At 37.5% G+C, this 23999-nt stretch overlaps 1 protein-coding gene across 1 annotated transcript in view; it reads left to right on the top strand.

Annotated features, from left to right (window-relative positions):
• Positions 1 to 23999, top strand: part of PARD3B (par-3 family cell polarity regulator beta) — a 394443-nt gene that overhangs the window by 20664 nt on the left and 349780 nt on the right. The window contains exon 2 of the mRNA XM_033064800.2: positions 4966 to 5067. Within this exon, the coding sequence (XP_032920691.1) occupies positions 4966 to 5067 (102 nt within the window). The remainder of the gene's footprint in view (positions 1 to 4965; positions 5068 to 23999) is intronic.

The raw sequence follows: 23999 nt of genomic DNA, 5'->3' as shown, positions 1-23999 counted from the left end.
GGTAGAGTACCTCTTTTGCTGACCTTAAGCTAAAATATTCCTTTATCCAAAAATGTTTTATTATTATAGGATTTTTGATTTTACTTTTACTCTAAATGACAAAAGACCATGTGGTCAGAGGCTGTTCCTTCCTGCAAGTTTGACCAAGCATTTATTCCATTGTTGTGAATGTGGAACAGGCGTATATGGTTTCCATTTTTATGCTGTGTTTTATTGGAGTCAGATCTAGTGAAGTATTAATATGGAGGCACTTCAGAAATATGGAGTAATTACTCAGTCCTAGTTGGTTTTTTTTATTAAGAGTATCCTATTGTTACTTTATTAAATTAAAAATTCCAGTATAGGATTTGGTATTAATTTTATGTGTTCTGCACAGCAGAACAAAATACAGCATCAGACAGTAATTAATTGTGAAATTATTAAGTGGTGGTGTTTATTTTATTGATGGTCAGCTGAAACATATTTAAACTTCTTAGGATTCTCTTGCTCATTAACAGTCAAATACCTGATGTAGACTGTAGCATTTATTAAGTATGTTGCTTAGCTTTCATAAAAAAGACTGATACTTTTCTATCAGAGTTGGGAAAAAATAATCAAGAATGCACTCCAACTTTCTGGTACATTAAAAATGTGCATCTGTAGATTTATTTAAAAACCTAACAATAAATGGGAGTGCTATAATTATAGATTGGTCTTTTATTGGAATGTGTGACTGAAAACGTATAGAAGAATTCTTGAACCTGTTTTAGACTATTTGAACAGTGATGGTGCTGTATTAGGTGGCAACAGCTAAGTCAGGATTCTGTGACAACATGAATGTCAAGCCCATTTTTTAAAAATTTATGTCACTTCTCTGCCTACATTGCACTTGTGCATGCATGTGACCTGGCTTTAATTTAACATTTGGTAAATATTTGCATAGTAATTCCTAAAGTGTTCTCCCACACATAAAGGAAATGATGATAAACAGCTTTTAAGTGGCTTGATGTTAAAAACAAACATGACTTGCAGCCCTAAGGTAAAATGCACATTAGAGTAACTGTTCAATATTCATTTGCCAAGTGCTGTTATGAATGATACCAGGTAACTTAGTCATACATTTTCTTTATGTAGATTTTCACAAGTTTGTACCTCAGCTGAATTTCTGCCTAAGGGTTATGTACTGTACTGTAAGAGAACTTCTCCCCACTTGTGATGCTAGGATTTTTTGGAACTGTAGTTGTGTTTTTTTCCAGATGAAATTTCTAGCAGAAGAGAGAACATTTAGGAGCACAGATTCAGGAACCACACCTGAATGCTGCCCGGAGCTTCCGGGTTACTGTCTTATTTTTGCAAGAGGCTTTTCTGGTTTTCAAAACTAAGTGTTTCTTTTTAAGCATGTCAACTTTTAATGGTGATGATTAAGAAGATACTGTGATGAATCATTCTAGACACTGTCATTCTTCAGGATAAGTTTTCAATCTCAAACTTAAAGAAACAACAATCAATCAACTAAAAAAACCCCCAAAGCTCGTCCCAGTATTTTAGAATACATTTGTTAGACTTTTTTTACTGTATATTTCATAACTTCTCAGCAAGTGCTTTCTCAGTAAGTATGCCTTAATCAGTTTCTTCCCTGATCAAAAATGGGTGTCATCCAGCATTTGCTGCTTTCAGCAGGTAAGAAGTGTTATTTCACTGGAGCTGTCTACCTCTACCCTTCGCACAGCCTGTCATCTGTTACTGGATTCTGACTTTCAGATCATTCAGAAAACACTGTACAATCAACAAACTGTTTTGCAAGACTTCCAGTCATCTACTTCATGCGGTGTAAATTTACTTTGTTACTTTAGAATGGCAGTCTGCCTAAGAGTTTTAAAACACGTGGAAACCTGAAGGGTTCTTGATGTTCTTTTGATTGTTCTATCATAGTAAAGCATAAGAACCTTAAAATAGGATGATCCTTCTCCTGAGCAAGTTTCATTTTCTCTGATAATGATTCAACCTTGAAGGTACAGTTATGTTTTGGGCCCGTTCTACTCCTTTTAATCTCTAAATGATGTGCAAAATGCGAGTTTGTGCATATGCATGTGGGTACAGTGCTATATGGAACTTTAGATACTCATCTTTTACATCTGCTGGCAGTTCATGGCTTAAGTGCTAAGTTTTCTAAAATATTAATTTTTTATTTAATCAAGTTGTCTAGATTCTTGGTGTGAGTAAAAGAAACATGGAAGAAATTGATACATAGATTTTTAGGGTTTTTTTGAGTTTTTGTTGGTTTTTTGTGTGTGTTTTGGGTGGATTTTTTTTTTTCTATGGATGCTTTGTATCCAATGCATGGCAGTTTTTGGAGGTAATTCAAAGATCGGGAAATGTTCTGTGACTTTTTTGAATGGCTGAGTGGGCTTTCTGGTCAGGTGAGCCATTGTTACTTTTGTGACTCTTCCGAGGGTACCTCCTCCACCTAGGCTGTCTAGTAGTAGTTACTATTTGCTTCATCAAACAAGTTTATAAAAAGCTTCTTGCTCCCAGTGTGGGTTTTTAGCTTTCAGACATAAAGTTGATATAAGCCAATAGAAGCCATTCATATTTGTATTTCTGAGGCAGCACGTATTCAGTCTTCTTGTAGTCTGTGCTGGTTATGGTAACTGGGGAGTCCTTGAGATCAGAAGGTCATAGTGTGTTCATACCTTGTGTACCTGAGCCATAGTATGTGTCTAAACCATTAAGAAGTATTCTTCTACAAAAGAAACTGTGAATCCTGCTCTACTTTAGCTCTTGCATTTCAGTGTGAATTTTCATTGTTTTCTTTTAAAACATCTTACTGACTACGCTTGTTCCAAAAGATCGGTGAGATATGGCATCTTCTGTTCTTTGAAACTGTTTTAGGGGTCCTCTCTTGATATTGCCACTAACAAAAATAATTAAATTGCTGTATTTGCTGTGTCCCAACATTAGAGAAGTTAGGAATTTGTTAAGTTTAATGTAGATTAGGGTGGCTGTGTGTCTTGAGCTTGTCCTGCCAACTTGCAGCATTCTATTGGGACAATAGGATTTTTACACTTGTTTTTTCTTTGTTTCTGTTTCAATGACACATCTGTGTTGGTGCAGCTACTGCATCACAAATAGAAGTGAACACTGAAAGCAAAATATTCTAATCAGCTGTGTATTTTTTAACTTCAGCTTTATTCTTAACACTTCAACAGCATAATGCATACAGCAGGTTTTAATGTATCTTCAGCCAAATAGGTTAGCGGCCCTAGAAGTTTGCCCAGTTCAGAGGAGTGATTTTCAATTATGCTGTTTTAGTGGTGCTAACTATTAAGTTTTGTGGTTGCATTAGTTTAAAAGGTTCAGGAGGAACATCTGTAGCTACTGATGTGTTCTGGTTTTAGAGTGTCATATTTTGTAAGTTTGTTGCTAGGGTCAAACTACACTCTTTTTTTTTAAGGTATCTGCATTTGGTAATTAACATGGTCTAAATTAACCTGCTTATTTATTGCATAAAGGTACATTTCTGCCTTTTCATCTTAGAATTTTATGGTTATGGTGAAAACACCTAAGCCCTAGGCTTAGAGATAGAAATTTGAGCTGTAATAGTTATCCACCCTTTGTCACTTTGTAGAGAAAAAAGTATATTAATTGATATTATTAAATTTTGTAATTTTGAACATGTGATACCTAGAATGAACAAACATTTGCTGTTTCAAAAATGGGTGGTTTAATTGCAAAATGAAATAACTCTAGTAAGAGGTAAATTAGAGTTTAAATGGACATGTTACAAATAGACATACTTTTAGATGCTTAATTGTATGGTTGTCATGCACCTGTACTGTATCTAGTAACTCTTAACCCTCAGTTGCAGGTCATCAGTGGTCATCTTCTTTTGTCCATTTTTGAAACATTTCTCAAAGCTGTGTGTGCATGCCCCTTTCCTGGCCCTCAGTTTTAGCATATTTTGGCCACTCTCCGTATTTGATGGAGGACTGAAATATGCGTTATAATCCTAACTAGGCATGTTTTATTTCTTCATTGTACTGTAGCAGATGCAATGTTCATCAGTGGTGATATCAGAGACACTGAAACTCAAACACTGTGACTCACTGACCTGCCATGTGCTCATTAAACCACAATAACTGGTCCTAGGAGCATAAGTCTTAACTAAGGCAATTCAGACATAAATACCACTTGGAAATTGTGTACACAGGTAGCTGGTATTGTTTGGGGGCAGTGGTTACAGACTGCCTGCTCCCTGATTTTTGTTTTCTCAGCAGGGAGAATTTGTTGTTGAGCAGTATACTCTGAACCTTTTGGCTTCAGGGTCAGTGGAATGATGCTGAGCTCCTAGTTATTGAAGTGAAGAAGTTAATAATGTATGAAGAAAGCATTAGTTTTTGAGAATTAATATGATCCCTGTTAATACAGTACACAGTGTTGCATTGGAATTTGCTAGTAATTATTTGTGAAAGCAAACTGGGATTTATTTATTAATTTGTGGTTTATATTTTTTTTGCCCCAAGAGTATTATCTGCCTCTTCAGAGAAAGAAATTATGGATGTGTTTTATGTATCTAAAAATATATGAATATACCTCCCCACAACCTGTCAGGAGTGGTGCATGTCCATCCATATATATATATATTTAAATGTTTGTGCTGATAATGACCAAAATATTCCATCTATAAAGTGTTGCAAAACAAAAAAAAAATTTAAATTATCTTAAATTCACTATTGAAATTAGATAAAATTGATAAGGAAATAAAAATGTATGTTTTAAAGATTTTTTTGTGTAGTGTGCTGTAGGCATTGCCTTGTTTTTCATCTGTAGTTTTCATGTGCTCTCAGTTTCAATTTTGAAACATAGTGGCTCCAATCTTCTACCTTGTGACTACAGAGGGAAAACAAGTGGGACACAAAACTGCTTTGTTTGATAGCACTAAAATCCTGCAAGGGTAGGTTAAGAAGTCTTGTATCTGTCTTACAGGATCCGGCTTCCTGGGTAAATATTCACCACCTGGAGTATACAGATGGAGGAATCCTGGACCCAGATGATGTGCTGGCAGATGTTGTGGAAGACAAAGATAAGGTAGAGCTTGTATGAAAGTGTTATGTGTCTTTTCAAATAAAGAATGATGCTTTCTCAATTCTTGGACATCTGGCAGGTGAAATGGATGTTAAATATTCTTAAACACATCTGCCGGTAACTGCTGGAACTCTCTCCCCTTCTGGAGTAGAATGGGGGAGTGGGAAGCATGGCCCAAGCAGTGTGAAGAGAAGCCTAGAAATTTATTCAGGACTTAACATTTCCAAGCATTGTATTTCTTTTTATTTCTGTATTCAAATAGCATAGTGAAAGAATGTTATTTTTACAAGACTTTTTTTCTTTTTTGTGCCACTTAAAATATCTTCTATAATCTCTTCCTTTGCATGGAATTAAGTTTTTGAGAATCATTCAAATGCTGTGTTTGAGTGTGATGAAATAGACAAATCCTGTGTTGACAAGAACAACCTCTTCAATTGTTAAGTTTTGGGAGGAGTTCCTGTGATTTGCTACTGAAAGTCTAAGCAGAATACTTACTAATTTTAAAAGCTGTGAGTCTCTAAATTTCAATTAAAATAAGGCAAATTTCCTTTCTGGATAGAGAAGTCATAGCTGCAGAGAAAGCTTTTAATTTTATTTTTAATTGTCAGAAAAGTCTAGTTTTGAGAAACTTAAGGTGACTTATTCAGCATAGAAGAGGAGGGGTATTATTTATAAAACTTTGCTGATTTTATCTTTGTTTTTTTCTTCATAAAATCGGAGGAGAAAATGTTTAATGGCTTTAAAATGAAGATCCAAATATGGTACATGCCTGTGCTTTTAGAGAAATTGCTTTGTCTATTTAAAGTGCCATATGCTTGATGACTTGAAAAATAATTTAGTATATTGCAAACAGAATTGCTAGTTTTGTATGCTGTGTTGATTTTTCAATGACTTAATACAAAGCAGAACATTTTGCTTATGATTGAGATGCTGCTTCTTTGTATCTTTAGAAAATTGTGTAGGGTGTACTTCAGTGTCATTTTAGGGTGATTGGTGTGGGAATTCTGAAAAACAGTGGAACTCTTTGTTATATAATCTTTGAATTATATTTGTGTTTCTTGCCTGTCCATATTTACAGAAAGTATACTTAAGACAACTTAAGACTTTTTTTTCCCAGGAGTGTTTGGAGATAAAAATTGAACAATTGTGTATAAAGGATAAGACCATAAGCATAAGATGTCATAAAATGAGATATTACATGAAAGAGAAATGCTTTGCTGGTCTCATTACTTACTGAAAAGTAGTATGATTTGATATGCTATGCAATTTTTATTTTGTGTGCAGAGCCTTTGCTATACCTTGTTGGTGGCTGTCACTGGTTGTGTACGTACAGCTGGACAAACTTCTAGGTCACAGCTGTGGGTCTAAGCCTCCTCAGTTATAACAGTGCTAAGTGAGACTCTGAGGCTGCCTTGGGGAAAACTCACTGGGAAACTGGAATCTTACACTTTGAAGTGGTCTGGTATGGTTTAGAAATACAGCAAACTCCTCAATTTCTCTTCCTCTGATGTCTCAATTACATGGGATGTATCATTATCATCTTTTTCAGAATGACTTGGTGAAACAGGGATAAGAGATTTGCTGAACAGAGCAGCTGCAGTTAAAAATCAGATTTTTTTAAAATTAAAGTAAGGGAGAATGCTGTAAGGGATCTACTGGTCTGAGAGGTTGAAGAATTCTTTCATTTGAAAGTGGAATTGTGCCATAGCATGTGTAAGGAGCTGTCCTTACTACCTGCTTGCAAAGTTTGATATGATGTGATATCAAAGAACTAGCCCTACAAAAGGCTTACAAATAGTTTTGATAGCTTTACTGTGGCCTGCTAGTCTTTGAACCTTCACCAGCGTTGCTTCTGAGAATCAATACCAGGAGATCTTTAAGCTTTGCAAAAAAAAAAAAAAAAAGACGGGGGGGAGGAGATATTCAGGTCATATTGACCTGCTATCTTATTTGGTGTTTTAAGTCCCTGAATAGATGAAGGAATTTTAGGTACATTTATCTGTGCTCTGCTTGTCTTTGGTTGTGATTATCTGTATATGTGGTAAATGAATAGACCACAGGTTTGTTGCTCCCTTGTCCTTGTCATCCTTTGCTGTGCATCGAAGCTAGTGACATAGTTTCACATTAAATCAGTCACTCTCTATAAAAATAAGCTTGCACTTAACCTCAGTGCCTTTAACTGAAGTTGTTTGGCACTGCTGACCATCAAGCTCCTCTTCAGTGGCAGAGGAAACGCTGTGCTTTTTGAAGAGATAATCTGCTCTAGATCATACTTTGATAGCAGTAAATTAGCACGGTTTCCTCAGAGGAAAATGTCTTTGTTAATCTATTGAATTCTTTCACTGTGACAACAAAACAGAGTGAGAGTGCTATCAGATATAATTTATTTGGAATTTCAAAAGCTTTTGACAGTCTTTAACAATAGTCTGTTAAGGAGGCACAACTACTCATGAGGTAAGTGGCAAGTGCTGTGGTGGGTTAGTGAACAAATGAGAGGGAACTGAAAAATGGAGTGAACAGTGAAGTTCCAACCCTGAAGTAGTGGCACTGGAATGTATAATGCCCATCACTGGGAGGGGCAGTGGTTTTGAGCTCTGTTTACATTAATTTCCTGACTTCCTCTTCAGCTCCAAATTAATCTAAGTTCAACAAATAGGCAGTTCAGTGGATGATTTTAAGAGCTGTCAGCTGCATGGTTATATGCATACTGGACAGAGTGTCATTTTTTAATTGCCTACCAAACAAATCTATATTAGCATTACATGTGCTCGGTAAGGTGTCATGTGAAAATGCTTTGGAAATTCTGCTGGCTGAGTCCCTCTTGCTGCTGTTGCCTCAGCAATAATCTGTGGCCTGAACTGGGTGTCAAAGCTAGTTGACATAGTTTTGTAGAATAGCTTTACAATAGCTTGTTTTCAGTGAGTTATCCAGCAATTGGTTCATGTCCTGATAATCTGAAGAATTAATTAAATTCCCCAAGTCTTGTCAATAAGAACATGCTGTTTAAATTGTCTGATTTGAATGTTGAAGTTATAAATGGAGTCCTCTTTGGATACTGCTCTTAACAGATCTCCCACTTGAAATGAATTCTTGAGCAAGAAAATGTTCTAAAAAATTTCTTTGCTGTGTAAAAGATGGAGTACAAAATGTTTCCCTTCACAGCATTGTGTACATGGAGCACTGTGCTTGGCACATGCCTTAAATGCATAAACTTAATGTACCTATCTAGACTTCCTGCTGACTTCTATGTGGAATCATGTTTTCATGTATTTGCAGACACCTGGAGAGGCTAAGAGGATGTGATGAAGGCCTGTGTTAAGTAAAAACTTGCTTTGCTTATAGGACAACAAGCTTATGAGATCAGACCAGTTCTGCTCTTTGAATAAATGTAGAAGTCTACAGGGAAAATACACTTCCAATCAAACTTTATAGGTATATATGTGTTCATATTTTGACAGGATTAAATACAAGAAAAATTTGTTTACATGTATCCTTTTTCAACAGAGCTCTTCTGAAGTAGGAGATGGTGGTCTGCTGTCAGAGTGCTGGGGTTTTTTTGGGTTGTTTTGATTTTGTTTTGTAGATTATTTTTCATGTGTTTGTTTGCTTTTATGTCTTGTTGCTTGGTACTTTTTGGTTTCTGTGGATATCTTGTGTGTTTTGTAAGACTGTGTTTGCAACGGCAGTATTGCAGTAGCTGCAGTTGAGCCAGCAAAGCTGCTGAAGATTTTTGTAAAGATACATTTTCTGATCAGTGCTGATGGCAGAAGATAATGCATGCCATCCTGGGAGGTGATGTGGGTTGAAGCTCTCCAGAGACTTTTGTTGGCAGCTGAGCTGCTAATGTTGAGGAGTGTTGTGTGGTGTGGATTTTTTGGGAGTGGAAGGAATAAAAAAAAGTTACTCTGATGGGCATTGTGATGACACTGGAATAGCAGGATACCAATGTGATCTTAGAAATGAGTTTTTTTTCTTGAGTATCTCCTTTGTTAAATATAGATGAGTAGGGGTTTTTAACAGCAGCAGCAGCTTTTGAAGGACACAAAGCAACGTCAATGAAATGCTGAAATAGTGACGCTGTTTCAAGATTTGTAGTGACTGCAGCTGTCATTTAAGTGTTTCTAATGATGATATCAAGTAAATGGTATGAATTAAGTGTAGCTCAGATAACTATTTTAGCTAAACATTTAATGAAATATTTAATAGGAAAATCAATGAATTCTTTATTCTCAGTTCACTACCAGCAGAAATGCAATATTGAGAAAACATGTTCTCCTGCATGGTCTCCAGATGTTAGGGAATTCAGATGCTGGCTGTTCAAAATGGCTTTTGGGCCCATGCATGCTCCTGATAAGGTCAAGATCTGGCTGAATCTTTTGCCACAGATGCTAAGTAACTCTGATGCCTTACTTAAGACAGAAGTCTTTGTAGGTATCTTTAGTTTCAGTGATGGTTTTGCAATTGTGAGGCTGTTTTTTTCAGCAAAGCAGTAAAATTGAAGGAGCTCTGAACTTTGAGGCTGTAATACAAAAGAAATATTTTTCCAGGTAGAAAGACATGCTGGCAAGTGTTTTCTATCAGTGGATTTGGAACTTTTCTGTTGTTTACAGGCAGGTTTAGTCACTGGAAGTGATGGCTGTCTAGGTTTAGTACTATAGAGCAGTTATTTTTTGACCTGGGTTTAACTCTGTAGACCGTCAGGGCTGTCATTTTGTCTGTGAAAATGATGGCATACTCTAATGTGCAATGTGCATTTAAATTATGATGAACAAATTCTGTCTTTGATCAGTTTATATTCAGTCCTCAAATTCCTCATGAAACAGAAGTAAATCAGAGCATCAGTAACCCTTAGGTAAATACAGAAGCTTTGACTGAAGACTATGAGTTGATCAGATCTACATCAAGATGAAAAATGGCAAAATTGAGTGAGAATGAGAAGGGATCTAGTGGATGGGAATGTATCAGTAGTTTAAATAACGACTGGGGTATTCTGAGGCAGTTTCTCCTCAGATGGAGTTATAGCATTGCTGCTCTAAAAGCTTCCCCTGGAAGTTGGTGGCAGAGGCCTCGATGCTGGTTTGTTGCCTCCCAGCATGTCAACAGAGCCTGTAAATGTCATGCTTTACAGCTTTTTTTGTTGTAAGGCTTGATTCTCAAATAAATGATCTGTGCAAGTAATGCATACTTAAGTCAGAGAAATGCTGTTCGAACTCTAGACTTCTGTGTAATTGAGCTCTGTAGGGTTTTGTAGCTTTCTGATAACTGGAGTGTAGAATAGAGGGTTTTTAATTCTTCAGTTTGTTGTACAATAGTTGGGGAAAACAGGAAGAGATGTGAGACTTCTTTACAGCTGAGAATTTTTACCTATTGAAGCTTATGCTGCAGTGTTTTTTTTAATGAAGAGCCCTTTACAAAGTATTACATATTAGACAAGTTTCCCTTGGAGAAGTTTAAAACAACCCTTTTTATAAGAATGTGAGAGAGGTGTCTGATAGCACAGAAAGCACTTTGATGTTAGTTTCATGTAATGTAGAGGTAACATTGGAGGTGTGCAATGGATAGTTCCAAATGGCATGTTATAACTTGGATGCTCTGTCTTTCATAAAATCTATATTGAAAAGAAAGAAGACTCAAAGAAGAAAAAATTGCAGCTTTTCTTCCTTATAAGGTGGCTAACATTGCTGTGGTCTAGGGCTTTGACACAATGTTTTATGACACTTAGTTGGTTAATACCATGGCCCATTATTGCTGTGTGTGTGCTTTTGCTGACTGTTGAACTGGCTGCAGCAAATACACACGCCAGACTTTTGACACTTAGTGCTTGTGGCACTCTTGGTTACGCTTCTGTAAATTGTAATGCCTTTTTGGAAAAATGGGTGTCCAGAGGCAGCCAATTTTGAGGTTTAATTCCTTGCTGCTAATGAGGTAAACCAAAGGATTAGTAGATCAAAAAGCCTGATGTGATCAAGATGAGGAAAACGAAGTTGTGGAAATTTGGCAGAACTTATATGTAAGGGTTGCTGTTCTTTGATTTTAGTTTTAATGCATTTTTGTTGAGGTTTTTTTACCCTTAATATAATTTTTAGGTTGTGGTTAGTATCTCTGTATATATTCTACACATGGAATATGTGTAGCTGTTTGTGACTCTTCCTCACTGCCTTTGGTTTTGTATTTGTATTTTGTGATTTCAGTAAAGAGATACTACAGATGCCCAGAAATATTAACATTTTATTAGCAAAAGGATAACTAATAATGCATTCTTCTTTCAAACCCTAAATTGTAAAAATTGAAATAGATTTAACTTCTATTCTGAATAGCATGTTTACGACCTCCACAAGCATAATACAGTATTAACATCGTCATTACATTTAGAGTACTCTTTCTTCATTGTATAAATTCTTTGTAATAAGTTTCAGCTGTTACTTCCAACAATCAGAGTTATTAGGATATGAAATTGTTATTGCTGACAATATTTGTTTATTTAAATATTCATATCTAGTTCTGAGTGAAGTTATAAAGACAAAACACAACTGTGAGTGACAGTTCCATGCTGTTTCTGTTCTGTAAAGGGAATCCCAGTAGGAACTCTTCAGGTGTCTGATGGTTAGTGATACATCATATGTCCACAAGAAAGGGAAGTATTAGGGCATATTTTAAATAATACCTTTATCTTTGTCGGCGCCTTAAGGTGTGGAAATGTGGGATGCAAGAAAATCCAAGAGGAAAACAGGGTATCGATCCTTTTGGGCTGCATCAAAGGAACCATTGCCAGCAAGCTGGGAGAGGTGTTTCTCCCTCTCTACTTGGCTCTCATGAGATTCCATCTGGAATACTGAGTTCAGGTCAGGATTCCTCAGCACAGGAAAGATGTGGACCTGTTGGAGAGGGTCCAGAGGAGGGCCATCAAGTTGATTTGAGGGAAGGAGCACCTATTCTGTGACCACAGGATGAGAGAGTTGGGATTGTTCAGCCTGGAGAAAAGAAGGCTCCAAGGAGACTTTGCAGCCTTCCAGTGCCTGAAAGGTCATAAAAATGAGGGAGAAAAACTTTTTACGTGGGACTTCATGACAGGACAAGAGGGAAGGTTTCTGAAATAAGAGGAGATGGATGAGATAGCAGGAGCAAATTCTTCAATGTGAGGGTAGTTAGGCACTGGCACAGGTTGCCCGGAGAAGCTTGTGAATACCCTGTCCTTGGAATTGTTCAAGGCCAGGCTGGATGGGGCTCTGAGCACATCCTGGTATGGTGCAGGAGGAGGCCCTGCCCATGGCAGGGGGCTGGAACTGGATGATCTTTATGGTCCCTTCCAACCAAAACCATTCTGTGATTTTTCACTGATTGTAATAGTGGCTTTTCTTGTCATCTTGACAAGGCTTTTGGACTTGTTCAAAAGGACAGCACTACTGATGCTTGCTAAGAGTTTTCACTGAGTTTGTCTAGGGTTTGCCAGTAGTTCAAAATCAAACAAGAAAAGGCATTGAGCTTGGGGCCATTCCTACAGACAAACAGTAGACCTTCATTGGCTGGCTCTTCAATGAACTAAGATGGAGTTCTGTTTTTGCTATTGACAAAATAATATGCTAACCAGTCAAGCTGCAGCCTACTTTTAAAAAAATGTTTTCATGCTTTTCAGGAAGAAAAACTTTCATGCAATTTTGAACCAGTGCTTGTTTAGGAAACAGATGTCTGATTTCACTCTTGTGTAGTAGGGTATGCTGTGAGCCACCATATACATATAAATAAAAGGATATTTTGGTAGGAGTTGACCTGTTAATTTCTGACATAGGGTCTGAACTGTAAATACCAGGGGGAGGGGGCAAAAAATCACCATCATTAGTACTTACTAAGCAACACTTTATTTCAGTAATGCACTGGCTTTTAGAATTCAGATTATGAAGCTTTGCATTTTTATGAAATTTGTTTTAATTTCTTGCTGCAGAGGTGCCATGCATTATTCAAGATTATAAAATGATTTGGATTTCAGGAGCATTTGGATTTGCTGATGAGGATTTCAAGCTGTGTAATTATGAAACTGTATGCACATGGGTTGGAAGTTTAGAACTCATTAGCGTAATCATTAAAATAACCATTTTTAAGTGTAGTATTACATTCTGGGGTGTGCAATTACACTATCATGTGCTTCTGGTTACTGGAAGCATTCTCGTCGTAAACTTCAGGTCTAGCAATATGCTTCAAGTTAAGTTCATAGCTTTAAGAACAGACACCTGGTCGAATGTTGCTTAGGTTTTTAAAGAAAATTCAGTTTTATAGACTTAGAGTCATAACTTGGTGCCTGTATGCATAAATTTACCTCCAGTTTATCCTGGAAGAATTTATAAGCTTTTACAAATTTAGTGCTGTGTAGTGTAATTTTTCTTAAAATATAGATATCTTGGAACATCTTGCCAGAGTTACTTATTTCAGCTCTACCTATTTTAACAGTAGTATGAGCATGAAGATTCCTACCAGATGGACTCCACAGTTTTAGTTTTTTCCAGTGTAATGTTTGCGTTTGAACATTCTGAACTGGGAACTCTTTCTCTGAGCATCTGTAACTACCAGATTTCTTCCAATGGTGATAAGTATTCCATTACTTGTTTCAGGTTTAAAAAAAAAAAATCCTGATCGTTTTACCATAGAATTTCTATTTAAATGCTAAATGGGAGATTTTTGGAGTTAAAATTCTATTTATGTGAGAGACCTGTAAATCTGTAATGCTTTTCTAGTTTGGTTTTCTTTTGATCCTTGTATCTGATTAGTGTTTTGGCTTTTCAGAATATTAAAAATACAGAGCAGTGCAGAAGGTTTGGGACCTGGGTCTCTTAGTTTTTGGTGGGTATTCAGCTGTACAGCCATGACACTTTCTCTTGACCTGAAAATGTGTTTTGTCATCTGGGCACTAAGTACTGTAGCTAATTGGTGATCTGACTAGTGAAGCTGTGTGTTTTCTGTTCCTTGCACAATGGAACTGGGGCGGGGGGGGGGGGGGGAAGGTCATTCTAAGTGCATCTGACCACAGTGAACTGAATAAACATTCAAATTTCCAGATGAAAAGAAGCTTAATATCTCTTTGTGTAAGCATAACCTGGTGGAAGAGGTACTCCTTCTTAGTGATTTTCATTGATGTAATAAATACTTGGAATTCTGTGTACACATGTCGATGCTTAAGTGCCTTTAAGCACACACACATTAATGCTTGCCAAGGGAGTAATAGGCTTTGTGAAATGCTGTAGCCTTGTGGTGGTAAGATAATTTGGTGGGTTGTCTTGTTATATGAAGTAAGCTGAACTCTTAAATACTTCCACATAGTGGTTTAATTATGTTTTGGAAGCTGAGAGTGTTGGGGTTGTTCATCCTGGAGAAAAGGTGGCTTTGGGGAGATTCATTGCCACCTTACCCTGCTTTAAAGGGAGCCTATAAGAAAGGTGGGCACAAACTTTTTAGCAAGGCCTCTTACAATAGGGACAAGAGACGATGCTTTTAAACTGGGAGGTGGCCAATTTAGACTAGATGAGAAGGAAGGAAGTTCTTACAATGAGGGTGGTAAAACAGTAGAGGCAGGGTGTTCAGAGAGGTGGCAGATGCCCCCTCCTTGCAAACATTCAAGGTCAAGTTGGATGGGTTTCTGGGCAACCCGATGTAGCTGAAGATGTCCCTGCCTGTGGCAGCAGGGTTGATCTAGATGACCTTTAAAGATCCTTTGCAACCCAAACTATTTATGATACTACTATATCACACGTCCTATTTGGATTTAATATTAATTGAGGGAGGGGTTTTTGTTCTGTTTTACAGTCGGGGCTCCAAAGATTCTTTCAGTACAAGGAATTAAACACCTACTGTGATATGCCTTGTTTCCCACTGGTGAAGGACAAGTTTTGTATTGGTATTTCATTCGTTTTCCGGAAGTGACTGTGTTCTGGCCTAATGAATTGTTGTTGGTCTGTGTACAGTTTTGGGAGAATGCTTCAGTGCAGTAAGTTTTCCTTATTTTAGATTGGTACACAATTCCTGTATCAAGTTCTGTTCTTCTAAATCCTGTGACTCTTCCCTCCAGAAAGTTAAAGCTTGTTTAAAGTTTTGAAACAATGGTAGAAATCTCTTATATTTTTTACATTAAATCACTTATATTTCAGCAATTGCAAACTATTTGGCATTTGGGCACTCTCCATTTGTAATGGGGGTGGTGCACTACTGAGATGCCTAATACCACTGCTGTTGTGAAAGCAAATACCTCCTACAAGTATTAAAACCAACTCAGTTCTTGTGTGCAGGTTTGAGACATCAATGCTAATTTTATTTAGGGCATAGTTGACATATTTGAGGAAAATACATTGTAAATTGCCTTTGAAAATGCACATATAGAACCTGGCAGACATGTGCCAATTTCTTGGTGTATGCAATGTGGAGTTTAACAGAAAGTCTGCCCTAGTTTAACTTCAAAAGGCAGGGAAGGACACTAGCTCCATACTTCAGCTCAGGAGCTAGCTTTGTGGCTAAAGCATAGCAGACTTCTGTTTGTGGGGTAGAGAGGCAGATAAGGCTGTGGGCATAGAGATACATGGACCTCTGATGTACCTGTTGTACAGTAAATATCTTCTGAAAAGGTGTAGAAATAAGAGAATATGCCTTCATCTTTTTAAGAGTTCATAAGTATCTTCTGCAAAGCACCAGAACCTTGTATTCATAAATTGCTTACCAGTTTTATGAAGGATGTTTAACCTGGAAGGAGGCTCAGGCAAGACCTTTTCTCTCTCTGCACCTTTGTGCAAGGAAGTTGTAGAAAGGTGGGTCAGTGTGTTTTCCCAGGTAACAAGTAATGGGGCAAGCAGAAATAGCGTCAAGTTGCACCAGGGAAGATTAAGATTGGATATTAGAAAAAAATTCTCCATAAGGAGGCGTCAAGCATTGGAACAAACTGCCAACAGGGAAGAGATTCAGTCACTATACCATAAAATGTACTTGAAATGTGGCATTTACAGACATGATTTAGCAGTGGACTTGGCAGTGCTGGATTAATGCTTGGGTTCTGTTATCTTTTAAGGTCTTTTCCAACCTAGACGATTCTGTAATTCTCTTCAGTATTAATGCTTTCTTGTTCTCTTATTCTGTGACAATAGAGTTAATAGTAAAATTGAGCTAGAGTAATTTGAAGGCTCAAGTCTTGAGGGATTTTAGTTTTCCTTTATTTTCAAAGACAGATGGAACAGTAGTTCAAGAACTTTATTCACAATTACACATTTAAGGGTCAAGATATAATGCTGCTGCTACCTGGTTAAAGTGCAGCTAATTAGCAAAAAAAAGTTTAAAAGAATCCTTAAATAAAAATGTGCAGTCAGGAAAATGTTGTGAAAATTATATCCAGGAGTAAATATTCTAGTTGAAAAAAATGATGTAGTGGTAAAATACTCTGAACTTTCTAGAATGAAAGTGTTTGCTGACACCTTCTACAAGCCCTTTTACTGATTTCGTTCAATAATGGCTTCACATGTAGCAATTCTTTAGGGATTTTGAGCGTTCTTTTTCTTCAAAATTGGATGAAACTATTAAGAGCTGTTCTCTCATTGTTGTAATGTTGGTAGTCCAGTTCTTGCTTTTTTTCTCCAGACACTTTTGAGACATTTAACAGCATTCTTGTTTTTGAAGATTCCTTCCCTGTTGTGAGACGTGCCAGGTAATCCAGAAGTCAAAGGCTTGAGAAGGAGAAATAGGAAAAATATTTTGAGAATTTGCTAACATTTTTGGACAGAGTGCGTTCTGAAGTGTATAAAGGCTATTCTAACTTCAGGTTTGTGTAGCAAAACTATACACAAAAGGATACCAGATGATTCCTCAAATTCATTTTGCTGTTCAGTATTGGATGATGCTTTTCCCTGTACCTGCATCCTTAATTGTCTTGTTTGTTTCCTTTAGGCTATAGCTCATGCTGATACTCTTATTTTCTAGTGGTATATACCTGTCTATTCATGTAACTGAAAGTGGCTATTTGAAAGAAGGAAAGTCAACACTCTCCTCAGGTCTGAAGAGTCTCCAGCTTTCATGATTTTATCACATTGTCTAAAAATAAGAGGCTTTGCAAATCACTCAGACTTGAGAATTACCATGTAATGCCTGAACATTAAGAATGATTGGAATTTATCTGTGGTTTGGAACTGTTTTGGACAGGTGTGAAAGAGGTGGTGTGAAGAGCAAAGGAAATGTTAAAAATGGTTTTTAGAGTAGGCTTACCATTGCCTTGGCTGAGGACAGGGACTACTGTGGAGAAAGAAGCAATGTGTCTCTAGAACAGCTGGTACAGTCGGTGGTGGATTGAGCTCACATAGGAGGACAGACCTTTCTGGCTATCAAAAGTCTGAGTTCCTGGGGGAAGACCAGGCTGAGAACTGTGAGTGCAACTGTGTCACTTCTTTCTGCTGTTATCATAGGTGGTAAAGTAAGGGCAAAAGCAGTGACACAGTTTCTTCTGTGGCCAGAGAGCAACTATAGAAATGTAGACTTCTGAGAGGTTGTCATGTACTTTCCTCTCTTCAGGATAGCATGCTGGAATTGGAGGAAAAAATTTAGGGCATCTAGACCACCTTTAACTTGCTCAGTTCAAGGTTTTTCCTGGCTTCCTGTGCCAGAAGAAACCTTAGGATAAGGACATTTGATAAAGAAATGCTTGATAATTGTAGCTGAATAAAATGCTGTTCCTAGAGCAGCATTCAAATAGTACATATATACCATTGTTTTTGTAAAGTTGCATTTCTTCATGTGGCGTGTGATTTCTTGCTGATTAAAGCTGGATAGTTCTCAGTCCATAGGGTATTTTTTTTTTGGTTGCTCTCTTTGTGATGAAGCCATTTCATGTAGTCTTTGCTTTTTCAAACAAAGTAAGAGCTAACTTTTCAATGAACTCAAGTTCTACTCTTATGTGATTATTTAGCAGGCTATAGTAATTATAGTAATTAGGGTATTTTTTTTTAAGTACACCTTTTCCAATGCACTTTTAACTTTAAGGTGTAATTCTCAAGAGGATAATAAAATATACCACAGTAGATCATGCAATCAAGTTAATGTAATCAAGTTGCTAATCATTTTCTTGGAAGAACTTCTATTAGAGAAGATGAAGACTTGCTCTTCTTTTGCTGAAGAAATGTCCTCATTTGCTGTTGATTGAGGTCCTAAACTTAAGCTGCTAGGTTAAGCTTGACCCAGCAGCACTTTCAAGTTATGATTGCTTGCCTTTCTGTGACTACACAAAGATCACTGACTGATAAGAAATCAAAGAACTGAATTTCAGAGTACTGAGATTTTCCTGATCTTAATATTTTACGTGTTTAAAATCTGAGGAATCTTTCATATGGTGCTAATGCATTTTATATTAACACTTCTGAAAGTTTTTCTTAGATGACATGTTTCTTACATCGTTTTATGTTCAGCCTTTAAGGAAGGCTTTTCCAAAACTTTCCTTTATATCTAATATCTCCCTGTAGCAGTCAAAGCCTCAAGGAAAAAATGCGTATGATCAAGAAGTTCCTGTGGGTCAGGGTAGAAAAATGACAGTGAGGTGGACAAACAATTCAGCAACAGGAATTGGATGTCTTAAGATACTTTGCTGTCCCTTTGTGACATTGGATCTAAATGAAATGTATTATGTAAGGAGCTTTGATCACCATGTGTGGTGTATTTAGTTTTCAAGTTACCAGATCTTGTATGAAGCCAAAACTACCCACTGGCTTTATTTGTAATCCTTGTATAGAACTGTAGTTCTTATTTCTGTGTTTCCTCCCTGCAAACTGGTTTTAGTAACTGTTGAATAAAGGAGTGAAGAATTTCAATTTCTCCCATTGGATAACAGCTTCTATTTTGTTATTTTGTATAGTAGCAGCATTCACTTAATGGCTATGTAAGTGACACCTTCACAGCTAGAGTACTATTGAGTCTTATGTATAAACACAACCTGAAAAAGTAACTTCATTTGGGGAGAGTAATAGTTTACCTAAGAAATAAAATACCAAGAGCACTTCAGCAAATATGGGGCTTTTTCCCTCTGAGTTTCTTTTTTTGTCAAGATGAAAACCTACAAAGATACAGCATTTTTGTGTTAAGAATCCCTTCCTCAAAGACCTTCCCTGTTCCATCCAGCCCCCACAGAGATAGCCTGAGATACAGCAAAGGACTTGTAGCTATATATGGTCTCTTTACCTCTTACATAAGTGATTCACATTCCCATTTCCCTATAGCCATTTTAGAACACATATTGCGCTTTGGCTGTGCTTGCATAGTCTATTAGATTTCCTTTGTCTCTGGAGTAGGGGCTTTTACTTCAGTAGCTGAAGGCTCCTCTTCCAGAAGAGGCACTCAGAGACTGTGAATGTTTCTTAGGCTTAGATTTGCCTTAGCTGTGGTTTGGTGGCAGCCTCGAGCCAAACTAAGTGTGCATTCGCTTTCAAAGATACAGTTCTGTCTATCCCCGCCTAGTCCTGCTGCCTCTTGCCCTCTGAACTTTACAGGAGCAGTTCTGCATTTAAGCTAATTTGACACAAGCGTAAAACTTAATTGTTTTTACCTGGAACAGTATTCCAAATTAATTCCTTTTTTGGGCTCTGTTTTTGCCGGAAGTGGTGGGAGGCAGTGGTTCTGGGTAGGGGAAGGTGTTGCTGATAGCATTTATGAAGTGGTCATGCTGCTGTGGTACAGTGGGAGTTGAGTCCTGTTTTTTGCTTGCAACCACTGCAGGAAGAATTTCAGCTCCAAATTGTGTTGCTAAGCAATAATGCACTATAATTGAACAATAAATGTCCTTGAGAAAATAGGACCATGTTTCACTCCTTTGACTGTGCTGTTTTGTTGAACTGTGCTTTCTTTGCTGTAGTAGCTCACAGGTTTCAGAGATTTTGTTGCCATTTCACAGTCTAATTTTTGCCACTGTCTTCTGATCAAGGAAATTCCATTTGTTTCTTGGAATGCAGGGAATATTGAATGATATTAAATAATAGACTTAAAAATTGTGATTGAACATGTAGTAAGAGCTGTCCTATACCACTTCATGTACCTTCCTGCTCTGGTTGTTGCTCTTGTATCTGGTTTGCTTGGAAGTTCTGTTGGTTCTCCTGGAAGAATGTACTTGTTGTCTATATACTGCTTCATCCAAATGTAGTTTGGCAACCAAGAAACTGTATTTCATGAAGTCAGAAGTATTGCAGAAGACTTGTTTTTCACCATCTTGGACAAAAAAAAAATGATGTGGAGAAGAATTAGGCTGCAGCAGAAAGGGCTTTGTAACTATGCTGATTAGCTGTGCTGCTTCAAGGTTTAGATAACTTGATGATTGGTCACACACAGAGGAGGAAAACCTGGTAGTTGCAGCAGTTGGAACTTCAGGTTTTCTTCATTAAAACTAATGATGGTATGAATAATTCTGCAGTTTGGAGGTCTGAAAAGCAGTACAAGACCTGGAAATAGAGACTGTGGGCAGACTGAAAAGCCTGTTCTTGTGCTGTGATACTTAATTGATCAATGACTATTTCAAAAATCCAAACTTTGACATTCCTGTCAGCAGGCGCTTGGGAGAGTTATGTTAAAAGGTTCAAAATGCTCATTATAAACATTATAAATGGGTCATTATAAACATTGGCTATCAGGTGTTTGTGGGCTGCCTGCTTTTCTACTTTAATTAACCATATTCTGGTAGTAGAACTGAGCTTGAAAGTTACTGTGCACAAATATTGTAGCAGACCTACCTGGTTGGTAACCTCAGAGTAGAAGAGGAAAGTTGAGGATGCCTGTGTCCAGCTGCCTGGTACACAAAGCATGGCACACCATTTAGACTACATGTTCACCTGTATCCCTGTATTAATATGGATAAAAACATGTGGAGTAACTGTCAGAAATTCAGGTGAGAAGTGGTTTCTTCTGTGGCTCATTTATTACTTCAAAAGTGAGATTTTGGAATTGTCCCAATTGCTTAAAGCAATACTTCCAAGTATTCCTTTTGCTGTTGGCTGTCTACTTAGTAACACTGGCCGTTCTGTGGAGGATAGCTGAAAATATAAACATAGTTTAAATATCTTTAAGTCATATAGGATAGAATTGAGGAAGAATAACAAACAGCGTTTGAAGTATTTTTATCTTGTGTTAACATTTGATTGCATTATAAACAGTGGGTGTTATTGGGACTTCCAGTACTTGGCTTTTTCCCCAGTATGTTCCTTGCTCTTAGGAAAGGAAAAAAAAACCAAACCCAGACACTTGTACTGTGAATACATTATAAACACTATTTTAGTTACCTGTTTAATTTTTCTGTAGTAGAGTTTGAAGTAGTAGAAAATAGTTTCATCTAGTTAACGGAAGACACATTATTGACTGAATTTGATGCAGAGAAAATCAAACTATCTGTTGAAACTGAGGAACTATTTATTTCTAGTACATTGTTCTGTTAAGTGCAGACATTTGTAAAGATAATTCCTAGACTGCTTATGTCCCAGAAAAACCCAAAGCAACTTTTAACCATCTGTGGGTTTTGTGCTGTTGCTTGTTGCCCCTAATTGTTGGAACTGGATGTTACCCTTCTCAGCTGACCTAACAATAACTGTGTTTTCTCTGGGAAATCAGGAACAAGATGCAGTACTTGGACTTATGTGGAGAGGGTAGTGAAACTACTTAGGGATGTGAGCAGATCCTTTCTTTGTCTCTTAGTTCTTGTGTGATATGGAGGCACCTAAGGTTTTTATCATGAAGGATAAGGTGAGATTTGAAAGATGATTGACATAAGTGCCAGCAGAATTGGATCTAGGAAAGCCACAGTATAGTGGAACAGGATGCTACTAGTTGCCAGTCAGTTTTGAGAATATACCAAAAGATGTTTGAGATAACAGATGAAAAAATCATGTGCTTAAGGTGAAGGAGAGAGTAAATCATCTCCTGACTCTCTTAAATAAACAAACAAAAGTTACCAAAAACCCCCCAAAGAACCTCCGCCAAAACCAACCAACCAAGAAAAACTGGTCAGACAGCCTTCTTGGTTGTTTATCTATTCCTAGAAACCAGCATATGGATGGATAGCATAAAGTTAACTTCCTCAATGACCTGCCTCCCCAAAGTCCTTTCTCCAAAAAGACAAAAGCCAATCCAACAGCAAAGACCCTTGAACAAAAATCCCAAACACTATGGAAATAGTAGCGGCAGCACTTGTTTAGTTGGACTAGGGAACAGTGGTTTGCAGATGGAGTGATTTCAGTGTTTTCCATCTCTGCATCTTAATCTTACAACTCCAAGAGCTTGTTTTGCAGTTTTCACCTCCCTCTACCTCTAGTATTCTGTGTGCAATTACTAGGCAATTCCTGATTTATGGTTTGGAAAAGGGTATGTTAATCTGGCAAAGAATGGGCTACAGTCACGTGTTAAAATGGGTTATTTTACTTTCCTATTTGAATGTGCCCAGTGTGAGCTTTTCCAGTGTTGATTCTTTTTTGATAAACAAGCATTGTCTAAATGTTTGTTCTGAGAAAACATGCGTTAATGGCATCAGCGCTGAACTTTTGGAGAAGTTAAATGGGCTAAACTCGGATCACTCACTTCACTCTAACCTGCAGCCATTTTCCATTTCTTTCACCTTTCTGTCTGATTACATTTACATATAGGCTTACACGTTTTGGTGTGACATTCAGAACTGCACGTGTTAAATATTTGTATTTATCTTACTAATTGTATAAATTATATTCATTGCATCAGATACCTGCATTCAGCTCTTTTGTGCAGCTAAAAGCTAAAATATTAGATGGTCTTTATGATATAAACTAGTAGCTGTAGAAGCTGTAATCTCTTTGACTGGTCTGTTACCATTGCTAAATCCCTTTAAATCATGTTTTCCAGAGAACTTCCAAATGTGCAAAGCATACTCTTTATTCCTGTTAACTTTTTCTCATTAAATCCTGTTTCCAGCTGCTGTCTTGCCAGAAAAAAATAGATACAGGACAGTTGGATGGATGAGCATATTGCAGACAAGACTATTTCTTTAATGAAGTCTAACACAAAGTCTGAGAGGCTCTGTCAGAGTGGCAAACAACTGCTTATCCAAACTGAGATTGCTTTATTTTGGCAATCTTCTCTAAAACTTGGCAAAGTACTGGAGCACATAAGGAACTTCTTAAAAATGTGTGTGTATATATATAATTTATTATTTTCTCTTCACAAACAACAGATTTATTAAACCTTGTCACCTGTGCTTTATAGAAGACTGTAGCTGTAGAGTAGAATGAATTGCAAGTGCTAGAGTTTTTGAGAATGCTTGAAATAATAAGTTTGAGAGCATTGGTAATAATAAAATTTACTGTGAGTGGAAAAGATCAGCCACAAACACAGCCTGCAGAGGTGTGGGTCTTCCTTACCATGGAACTGTGCCTGAGTTAGGATGAGTCCTGCCCCAGCCCCACCTGTCCCCAGGACATTGTCTTTCTCTGCATTGTCACCTTGTCTGCAGAGGAATTGTCCTTCCCTTGCTGCTGCCCCACGTGGCATGTGGGCAGCACAGGGTACCATGGATGGGTCTCCTGCCATTGCTGGGGAGCATGCAGTGGACCTGGGCTTGGTAAAGGCATGGTACTGAGTGATGAGCAGTGCTAAATTGTGTGGCAAGGTTCTGTCATCTTGTACATCTAAGGGCAGAGTACAGATTCTACTGGAGTATACTGCTCCATCGTTTTAAGTCTTGGAACTCCATCAACTCTACTGCTGATTATATGATCAAGTCCCCTCGTGAGAAGTCTGTGTTGAGTCTGGCAAACCATGTGCTGTTGCTTTGTATGTTTATGGATATCTTGGGCCACCATTCCTTTTATCTCTATCAGATTGCTGCTCCTATGTTCTCTGCCTATGCTTTTGTAACCTGATGTGTGGCATTTGAATGCTAGTAGAATCATAACTCTTGCCCCTTTCATTCATTAGCTAGCAGTGTT

Source organism: Catharus ustulatus, chromosome 7 (genome assembly GCF_009819885.2).
Source record: "Catharus ustulatus isolate bCatUst1 chromosome 7, bCatUst1.pri.v2, whole genome shotgun sequence".
Lineage (NCBI taxonomy): Eukaryota > Metazoa > Chordata > Aves > Passeriformes > Turdidae > Catharus > Catharus ustulatus.
Note: the sequence above shows the minus strand (reverse complement) of the source record. Positions and strands in the feature narration are given on the sequence as shown.